This window comes from Cryptotermes secundus, unplaced genomic scaffold (assembly GCF_002891405.2).
Source record: "Cryptotermes secundus unplaced genomic scaffold, Csec_1.0 scaffold1281, whole genome shotgun sequence".
Classification (NCBI taxonomy): Eukaryota; Metazoa; Arthropoda; class Insecta; order Blattodea; family Kalotermitidae; genus Cryptotermes; species Cryptotermes secundus.
The window spans coordinates 12,393-23,565 of NW_019727118.1; the positions used below are offsets into that span (position 1 = coordinate 12,393).

Consider the following 11,173-nt stretch of genomic DNA (forward strand, 5'->3'; position numbering starts at 1 on the left):
GTAAAGCAGCTGTAGTGCCTGGCAGTAGTAATAATAACTTAGAACAATAGAAATAGATCACTGTGGGCGCGGTGCAAGGACCAAGAAGGCCCACCCCTTATACATACATTGAACAGGAGAATTAGGTTAAGTAACATCATAAAAAGACTCTGAGCCATTTGTGTTGTCATTAGCTGAAAAAAACTGACAATTTCATACACAGGCTTCAATTTAGACTCTATTTACCAAAAAATTTTGAATTTCGCGCTGTATACGTTGACGTAATGTTTCCGACGCAAAATGTCAGGTTTGCCAAGTGGATGCAGGACTGGAAACCTAGGAAATATCGGAAACGTGTCATTTGTAACCTTAGTAATGGACAGTCTGTCAATATGGCGTTGAAAGAACTGATTAGACAGAGTAAGTACCTTGATTATTTATTTATCTTTTCAGTACTGCTGTATGGATTATTTGGATGGTAGTTTCAGTGTAATCGTAAAACTTTTTTTTTTTCAAACCACTATATTGTCACGTGTTGGGTAGGTCATGCGACAAATAACTCGCGCCGTATTACGCATTCTACAGACGAATATGATCTCTTGCTTAGGAAAAGATTTACGTATATGCACTATATTTGCTCTGGTTATTTCATTGTCAGTCGTGGAACGAAATAGAATTTTTCCATTAATAAGTTAACAGTCTAATAACGAACGTTTCTGTGGAACGTTTCACCGTATTTTACGCGAGAGCTAGATTATAGCTAATAACTACAACGGAATATAAAATATCACTTCATATCTTTGGTCTAATTAAAAGACGTGCATTAAGTAAATTTTGCGACATATGTTACGAATCGTAAAAGGAACATTATTTTGTTTTTAGGGAACGTAATCAATATAAATAATAAATAATAATTTCGTGAGGCACACTTGTTGCCATCGTTGTAATTATTTCATATGTCTCTTTAGCGCTGGGTTTTGTCAATTGAAAGTTAACCGAAGTTTCCTGATGTTCGTATAAATTTGTTCTTTTTATATTGGACTTGTAGCGCTAATTAGTTTCCATTCTTTTACAAATTTTGAAATAATTAATGGTAGTGACACAATGTGGGTTGTATGACGCATACAGAAAATCGATGTTATGCTAGGTGCAGTGGTTGGCATTCCGCCAAACAGCGAAAAATTACATCATTAGGAGGTTATCACGGTTATCAATAGCAGGGATATTCATGGATACCAGAAAGTCAAATGTCAGTAACATACAATTCCAAAAGTGTTTGATATGAGGGGGCAGGAGGAAAAGTGCCACCTCATTCTGTAGGTTTTTGTAGGATACTGAAGTAAAATTTATTTAATATAAGAATTTTACACCCATTGTTGGGTCTGTTTGTATTGGAGAGTTATATGAAATTTGTGTTGGATTGCAGAATTACTGAAAAAATTAGGATATGGCATATTTTGATAAGTCTGGAAACAATTTTGGTAAAAGAATGACCACCCATCCTCATTTATGGATGTCAGAATATGATACTGAAGGTAGGGATATGGGAGGCAATCTCTGCACCCTTCAACTGACATTTTACTCCCATATCTGTAATACACTGCTGTCTACCAGAGATCACTCAGTCCTTCCCAGTTAGAATATTTTACTGTCTACAGTCCCTTTCAAAGAACAATTTTGTATTCGCCTATTACAAATAGATCAGATTTTTGTCAGTATTTTTGTATAAGTTTAATAGTTCAATAAACAGTGGCTAGATTTAAAAAATATATTTCATTGTATTATGTTAAATAATACTGATTGTAGTGCCACCTCAAGAATTTATATGCCTGCAGTCTTGTTCCTGGTAGAAGTAGGAATAAATAATCAGGCACAAGAATAGTCTGTCATTATTCAGCTACTGAACAAATACCATCATTTTTGCACCTAAGGTTTGTGACTCTTACCACAAAATCCCAGTTAAAACCAATTTATGGCCGATTTACCCAAAATTCATTTTATGCTCTCCCATGTAAGCCTTATTTCCAAAGATATCTCTTTCCATATTGTTTTTCAACCCCAGTTTCACGTGAATTTTTTGTTTCTCCAGTTAATGGTGTAGATTCACTCCACTGAAAAGGTTCCTTGATTTAACTTGCTAGTCATATGATGGGATCTGACATACTCGTCATATATAATTACTGTGACATCTCATAAACAGCAGACAGCAGTAGTATGTTAATGTAATTCCCATATTGTGGTCTTCTGGGTTTTGACTACTATATAGTCTTATAGGTGGGCAAGAGGGGGGTAGGGCATGCAGCACACATGGGAGGAGTGTGTGCAGGATTTTTCTAAAAAACCTGAATAAAGGAGACCACTGGGAAGACCTAGATATAGATGTTCAGGGTAATATTGAAATGTATGTTAGAGAGGTAGGATTGGGGAGGTGGACTAGATTCATCTAGCTGAGAACAGGGAACAACGGTAGGTTCTTGTGAATATGGTACTGAACCTTTGGGTTCCATAAAATGCATGTAATATGTTGAGTGGCTTAACAACCATTGCTTACTGAAGTTAGTTTCTTGAACTCTGAAACACTACTGGAGTAATGAAACAGTGATGGGCTATTCACACACTGAAGGTTAGATGTATAAATATTAACTGGTTTTGAAAGCCTGGGCATTCCAATGTATGTTCTCTGTTTGTATGACACCTGTGTTTCCTCAAACAGAGATTATGAATGAGGTGATTAAAAATAAGAGAAAGCCAGGGCAAGGCATGGAATGGCGTGTGTTGGTGGTGGATCAGTTGGCCATGAGGATGGTATCAGCCTGCTGCAAGATGCATGACATTTCTGCTGAGGGTGTCACAAGTAAGTAGCTCGGGTGGTTATGTTTCAACTAACTACACCCAGCAGAATCTGGTGTCACTCCTGTTTGTTAGTAGCAAGTTTGCTTAAATTCTGACCTTTTAAGTACTTTTATTAGCCCTTTATAATGTGTATTATTTGAGAATGTCTAGTTGCTTCTTTGCATTTGAACAAATGCTGTGTTTAATAAATTGTACTACAGGGAGATTAGGTTCTAAACCTTTCCTGCTTATTATAAAAATTGACTTCAACTTTTTGACCCAAATGAGGCAGCCTCATAACCATCCAGCTGTAAGGTATTGAAAACATACCCCAGGACAACTGAGCAAGCGACTCTCTCAGATCTAGTTAACTGTAAATCATCTTTCATTAATATAACAAATTCGTTATTCATAACAGATCTAAAACGGTCATAAAATAAATTAATGAATTACATATTTTTTAATTCTTTCAAAATTAGCCATTATTCTGACTTTTGGGCGGGGTGGGGGGAAGAAAAACGAAGTGCAAAGCTAAAGTAAACTGCAGGCAACTGTTTGTCATTGTTAATATTCTGCTTTCATTTTCTTTCTGATTTTGTTATCATCTGCTTTGTGGTGTCCTTGACGTAACCATAATGTGACAAATGGTGTTGCATCCCAGTCCATTAAAGATTGTTCAGAAAAAATATTCAGTGCCATGAGTGAGATGTATTCATATCTGGAAACAAGTTTTTTCTATCAATGGCCATGTTCATTAAATTGAAGGGCCTTTCATCTGCTGCCAAACTCACTACAGAAGCGTTCATTACTTTCCTAGCTTATTTAACAGGACATAGTGTGGGGAACCTGGGGGCATGCGGTAGCATAGTTGGTTGAAACACTATGCTACAAGCCGGAAGGTCACGGGATTGAATCCCAGTGAGGTGGATTTTTTCACTTTACCTGAACCTTCAAGCCCCACTATAGCCCTCGGGTCGACTCAGCCTCTAAAAAAAATGAGTACCTGGAATATTCTTGGGGGTAAAGGGCGGCCGGCGTGTAAGGCTGACAACCTTACTGCCATCTATGAATTGATTGTCTAGATAATGTGGGAACCTCAACATATCACAACACTATGGGCCTCCACCACCTGTTACAGGGATACCTTTACTTTATGGGGAACCTGGGTCTTCAGTGAATATCTTTTGTCCATTAAGTCTCAGAAATTGTTATAGGAATTGTAAAATTTATGACTTTGCTTAACTGCGCAAATATTTCAAAATAAATTAATGTAGATCCTCTTCTGGCAATGGGATAGCTTAATCAGGATAGTGACAGGCTGTGGGCTGGATGGCCACAGCTTTATTCGTGGCTGACCAGGCAACAGAATTTTCTCAACTGCACAGCATCCAAACTTCTGCTGGGGCTCATCCAGCCTCATTTCAGTGCATACCATTTTCTCTTGCCCCATGGGCAAAGTAGCTTGACAAGCTGACCTCTCACCTCAATCTAGTGCTGAGGTCAAGAATGTGGTGGTGTACTTTCACTCATGCATACATCTTCATGGAATGATGCTTAATTAATTAAGTGCAAGGAAACTTCATTTTTTATACCTTTCATAGATTCTGTTTCTGACTGATGACATTATATAGAAGTAGGCTGTTTTGCCTGTATTTGAGTGTAAAGCTGTCCAAAAGAATTGAAATACAGCCTACTTCTGTATGGCACAAGCAGGATCCACATGAGCTCTAACTGCTATGTACACCTGAAATTGTCTATAACAAACTGTTGTTTTGTGTGTGTAGTAGTTGAAGACATCCGTAAAAAGAGAGAACCTCTCTCAACAATGGAAGCAGTATACCTCATCTCTCCGTGTGAGAGTTCAGTTCAGGCACTTATGGCTGATTTTGCCAGCTCTAACCATTCTATGTACAAGGCAGCCCATGTCTATTTTACAGAAGGTAAGGCTCACATCATTAATATGTTTTTGGTTGGCTGGAAGGAAAGTTGATGGATTGATAGATGGATGCAATGATGGGTGGGTGGATATATGGGTTGGGGGATGGGTGGGTGCATGGAAGGATGGATGCATGGATGTGTGGTTGGGTGCATGGATGGAAGGATGGATTGGTGTGTGGATGGATTGATGGGTAGGTGGATGGGTAAATCGATGGATGGATGTTTGGTTAATTCTCCCCGTGAAAATAAATTTTTAAAGACTGTGAAAAGAATATTATGTTGCTTCTTAAGTAAGTTACGTGAAAATTATTGAGACAACTTTTTTTTTTTAAATTCGCTTGGGGGGTGGAATCCAACTGGGTCCACTCTGCACGGCGGCCACTGATTGGCCTATTGTAGCCTGCCTCGGGTGATTATGATGATTTATAATTTGGTGGAATAAAGATGGGCAAGGGAAACCGAAGTACTCGGAGAAAACCCGCCCCAGGGCCACTTTGTCCACCACAAATCCCACTTGACCAGACATGGGATTGAACCCGGGCAGCTGCGGTGGGAAGTCAGCGACTAACCGCATTGAGACAACTTTTGTCATATCATTGAGAAAAAAATGTTGGGTGTTCTAAAATGAAAGTTCAGCCAATAATATAAGTACATTTATATTTCCTGTACAACTGTGATTTATGTGTTATTTTTTAGAAAAATGCAGATGTGATTGCACTGATGTAATGCACATTTATATGAGATGAAGTTGTATTATATTTGAGATGTTCGAAATTGATAGCACAAAACCTGTTTTATCCTGGATGTGTAGTTATGTTTAGAAGCATCACCCGCATATGCACACATGGGTGGGCGGACATATACAATGCAGAAATTCTAGGGATACCTGTATAACAGGACATGTATCTTCTCTGTCCTCCAGTAATTGTGTTTGCTTTTTTTTTTTTCCTCTTCTGATTTTCACTCTTCTCGTTTGTGTGTCTACCCTCACTTGGTTTCTCTGTTTTGTCTTTGGTCTTCACAGTGGTTGTTTGGTGAATACCTTTATTTTTGAGGCCCCAAAAGGAATCCTGTTGTCATCTATGCATTATACAAGTCTTTGTCACAGTATCCCTAGTTTGACCAATTTTGTGTGTAGTATTTCTACCTTCAGATTTTGCTAATATCTAATATTAATATAAAATACTGTATGTCAGTATAAAAGTATTGTGGCATGTCTGCTGCTGAAAGCCAGAATTGTAGAGCCAGCATAGACAGTCGTTGCTAGGGAACAGCTCCATAAACATGCCCGTTGTTAGAGCAGTGGCTCTTTAGCCATCATGTGAAGGCTGCAACAGGCATGCACGCAACAATAGAAGAGCTGTAGGAAGCAGTGTTTTCTGTGGCTATATAACGATGATCAGCTGCCACTACCAGTCAATCCGAATCGAGTCCAAGTTGAGAGTCTGGGGGCAGACAGTCACTTGAGAGTTGCAGAAGGTGGTAGCTGAGGCCAGATACAGTTCGGGAACCCAGAGGAAGGGAGCGTCTGCTGTTTGAAGCTGTTACCAAGCAGCACATTGAAGACCATGACTTTGATCACGTTTCTATGTGATAGTGATTTCTAAAGTGCAGTCATGGGTTTTGCGTTAAAGTGTCCAGTAAATCCAGTTACCAGTCCAGACCCTGTCTGTCATCACTCAACCATGTGACAGTATGTTTTTTTGTAATTAATCATTTTACAATTTAATGATGAATCTTTATCAGTTCTGAAAATTTCATGTTGTAAGGAAAGCAGCACTTCCAGAATTTTCATGGATGCCTTGCTGTTGTGAGTCCATGTAAGCATCATGATTTATGTACTTTGTTTAAGATATGTTTTTTTACAGCATGTCCTGATGAAGTATTTAACCAGCTGTGCCAATCTTCTGCTGCCAAGTATATTAAAACTTTGAAGGAAATTAACATTGCCTTTATACCATATGAAGCACAGGTAAAAAGAATTTAATTTGTGAGTTGTTTTGCTGCTGCCTTTTCTGGAAGGGTTGTAGAGTAAATGGTGGTCCAGCTAACACTGTTGCTCAATTTTCCTTCATTGGTTCTTGCAGTTTATCATTGTCACTTCATATTTGCAGAATTACACTTTGATCCAGAATTAATTCTGGAATGTCAGATTGCTCACTGATGGACCCAGACAGATGAAGGGAAATATTAACAAAACTGCTATTTTGATTAGTGACTGTCTTTTAAATACCGAATTAAATTCTCCAATGATGAGATGAAACATATTCATATGTTGATCATTCTCACCTCACATGTTTGCATTCCCGTTGTCATTATTACTAATTGCAGGAAATTCAAAGTACAAAGGTGGAGTGGGCGCAGGTGGTGTGATATATATATATATATATATTGTCACGTGTTGGGGATATGTCATGCAACAAATAACTTCACGCCTTATTTGATATAGCGAATTTATTCCACTCACTCTTACAATCACACAATTTACAATCTCAACATTACTGCCATTGGCAGTATCACAAATACTCCAGCGAAAGATAGACAGCAATTGACTGGTTACTCTCTCTCTAGTAACTGGCTCAGTACTCAATAATCACTGAACTTGGCAATCGCTACATTGAGACTCAACTCCTGAATAGCGTTTGCTGCTACTTATTTAGCCTTGGTACAGACAATGTAGAAAACAGTTACTTAATAGGTACCGCTGTTTAGTACCGTTGTGTTTACCGATTTCCTAGCAACAGTCATTGCATGGCTCGCCTGTTGCATGACATCATGTTTACTGAAAGTTCCACAAAAACCTCTCTTTTATTCAAAAGTTATTGAGGGAGGGAGGGGGGCAGACATGAATGGATGGATGCATGTGAACCGATACTTCTCCCATCTTCACCCTACCACCACCAAGCGTCAGTGAAGTCGGGAGCGGTACGTCGTCGCTGGCCCTCGCGTCGTGTTTACAATGCTCCCTAAGATCGTCGTGGGAAACCAAGCTCGCAGTGGAGAATCATTATTGAAGTCAATGACTGACCCAAAAATAACAATAACAATGTTTAATAAACACAAAATAAGTTATGATAAAAATATACAAAAATATATATACAGATAGAATAAACGTGGCTGAGTTTCTCCACCCTACATTAATCCGCACCTCGTGGCATCAACTCAACAACCTGCCCAGTTTCACTGGCCCAGTAGCATTTGAATGCAAGTCACTTCCTTCCTAGCCACATGCGGAATCAAGACAAATACATAGAATAACTAAACTGAACTAGTCCGCCACAGGCGGCATCAAGAAATTACATGTCTATATAATACAGGCTAAGCAAACCTCAGTCACAGGTGGCCTCCAGAAAATAATATATATATTTATATAAAAAAAACTAACTCTCGTATTGCCGCCACGCCATCCCCTCAATAGCTGGTGACTGGTTCCCAATGTCTGTGGCCAGACCCAGAGTATTCCGAAACGCAATTTTGAAACCCAACCCCTCTGAACTGAAATTTACAAAATATCCCTGGCTGGTCCACCAGACGTGCTTACCCAAGTGGATCCACTTATCAGACTAAGACCTTGCTCTCCAACATACTTCCTCCCAAGACACGGGTAGAAAGGAAGGGGAAATCACGTGGTCTTCGGGAGAGAAGGAGGGGGTGAGCTTAGGATCGTGAAAGAAAGGGTAGCGCGGAAAATATGGCTGGAAGCCATTTGTCACTCATTTCGCGAACAGGTCCATGCTCGGTTCACATGGATATAATGATCTTGTGAGCCTAAGTTACCTTGTAAATAGGGAAAATAAGCTAAAACTGGCCTTTTATACAGGTACTACAGTGGACTGCATATTTAGGTAAATGTTGTCATGTCCACTTTTCTCAAGCATTGAAAAATAATATGATTAGTGGAATAAGCTGAGATGGAAAGTGCATGAACTACTTATTACTGGAAAAACCAATAAAGTTATTACTGAAAGAATGTCACTAGTGATTTTTGTTAATAGACAAGGTATTAAAGAAACTGTTTGTGTCAGGAAAGCGTTAAAGCCAAGTATCAGTCTTTAAGAGTGGTTACAATATTATATTTAAGCATCCTGTTAACCTCTACACAATGTATGACACAAACTCCATCCTAAGTGCAACAATTTATTGTAGTTCTTTTGTCTTCTTTTCTTCTACACTACATGTTTTGGCCATAAATGGCCATCAGGTGCTTTTAAATTTTAAACTACATACAGTGTAACAGCTATATGAGAGAAATACACCTGATGATGGCCATTTACGGCCGAAACATGTAGTTTAGAAGAAAAGAAGACAAAAGAACTACAATAAATTGTTGCAATTAGGACAGAGTTTGTGTCACACTTTAAGAGTGGTATCTGACACTCCAGTGTATGCTGTGATTTCTGAGTTCTTGTATGTTTGTGTTCAGGGTGTGCTACCTAATTGTGCAGGGAGGTGGTACTAAATTGTGTGTAGTGTGGTTTGAAGTGGTTTTGGTGGAGTAGATTTTGAATTGTAACTATGGCAGATTATAAAAGACAAAGGTTTCTCTATCAGTGTTATTATACTGAATATGGTTTCAGTTTTAAATAAAGTGTATATTATCTAATTAAATTATCCAGATGAAGCTGATAGAAAATATGCTGTCTTTGAAAGTCTATGAGCACTGCTCAACAAACCCATCTGTCTTCTCTGCCACTGACTGTGAAAACTCAAAGCCAACAAGTAGAAATATTTGAATTTATTCATTAATATTTTCTGTTGATCTCTCTCTTATTTCTCCACAGATGTTATAACAATAAATTTGAACAGTAAATGATATCATGTGTACATATTAAGACTATATAATATAACAGACTGCATTTTATATGTTGTATAAGTTATGTGGATGAAACTAACCAATGTGAAGCAATTACAATGGTGTGGGTAGGGAAGGTTTATTTTGTGGAGAAATGTTTTGTGTGTAGAAATTTGTCTTTTTGGTGAACTGAATTACCATTTTTTAACTGTTTTGTGTTACCTAGCCTCTTTTAACAACTAATAATTATTTTGGCAAAATTAAAATAGCATGGCCTACAAGAGAAAAAATCTCACTTTGAGATTAACAAGTGGTTTGTGTCAAGCCATGTCAGAAACCAAGAATGTTACTAGTCTAGTTCATTTCTGTTTACGTGTTTTTGGTAGAATCCACAATTTTGGAAGATCTGTTACAAATGCGCACTAGTGAGCATATTCCATATTGTAGTGAGGTCATTTTTAAAAGTGGTCTGTTTCAGCTTCAGTGTTCACACCTGCCAGTAGTCTTTCTAGGCAGGTGTCCAACTTGTCTACAGCTTTCTACGTTGAATATCAGGCCGCTGATGGCATTACTGTGTGAATGTTTTATTTTAATTGGACCATTGTGAACCAAAAATTGCCTCAATTAAATCTGATTTGCTGATATAAAATGTTGATCTCTAGGAAACAAGGACTTTGGTGCTTTCTTCACATGCTGTTTTGCTTGAAAATGGTTAAGTCTCCTAAACATCACCTTAAATTCCAGGCACAGGAACCAAGAATTTACTCTGCTGTCTGGCTGAGTAAAATATACAAGTATTCTTAACTCTTTTGAAAAAGCAGAATTCTTTATGTTCTAAGGACATAAATATCTTGTTTTAACAGTGTGCCCTGAGGAACTGCAAATCAAATGCAGCTAGATAGATTAAGACATTGAAAGAGATCAACATAGCATTCTTACCATATGAATGTCAGGTTTGTTTAAAGTACTGTTTATGGACACATTGTATTTGTTCTGTTTTAAAAATTTATAGCTTTCTCGTAGTTGTAGTGCATGAAGCATGGCATTGGAAAATATCTGTTTTAGTTAACCCGTTGTCGTGGTTCGATGTGTATGTTTCGTCAGGGATTTAAATCGTCTGGGGGGGTTCGACGTGTATGTTTCGTCCAGCTGCACACCTATGTTATAACGCCCATAATAATTGATGGTTTTGCTGTAGATTGTTACATTTTTCGCTGGCCTGTTGTCAGTAGAACAGAGTATAAATAAGACACGACTTTATCTGCGCCAAGTCATCGTTACATATACCTGTCTTGCAGCAAAGTTCCTGTTGCTTCTGGTAGAGGTTCCTCGTTCAAGCTGTTATGAAAGGCGTGTTTACTTTGCTTTGAAGATATAAACAGCAGAGACGTGATGTTTATAATATAATATTGCCTTGAGCTGGCCACACTAACACACTCAATTGGAATTCTTAGAAGAGGGGTGTCCAGTAATTTATTCTCGCATGATCCATTGATTTCGCACAGTATATAGCACCCAGTTCTTAGAAAAACGTCACGAATTAAGGCAGAACACTGTGGTCACCCCCTGAGACGATACGGATGTGTGTGGGGGAGGGAAAAGAACTCATTCCTTCATGTATTATCGCTCCAG

At 38.3% G+C, this 11,173-nt stretch overlaps 1 protein-coding gene across 1 annotated transcript in view; it reads left to right on the forward strand.

Annotated features, from left to right (window-relative positions):
* The first annotated feature begins 325 nt into the window (after nucleotides 1–325).
* Nucleotides 326–11,173, forward strand: part of LOC111864538 (protein ROP) — a 26,489-nt gene continuing 15,641 nt past the window's right edge. The window contains exons 1-4 of the mRNA XM_023851850.2: nucleotides 326–399; nucleotides 2,693–2,833; nucleotides 4,596–4,751; nucleotides 6,618–6,721. Coding sequence (XP_023707618.1) covers nucleotides 372–399; nucleotides 2,693–2,833; nucleotides 4,596–4,751; nucleotides 6,618–6,721 — 429 coding nt within the window. The 5' untranslated portion in view covers nucleotides 326–371. The remainder of the gene's footprint in view (nucleotides 400–2,692; nucleotides 2,834–4,595; nucleotides 4,752–6,617; nucleotides 6,722–11,173) is intronic.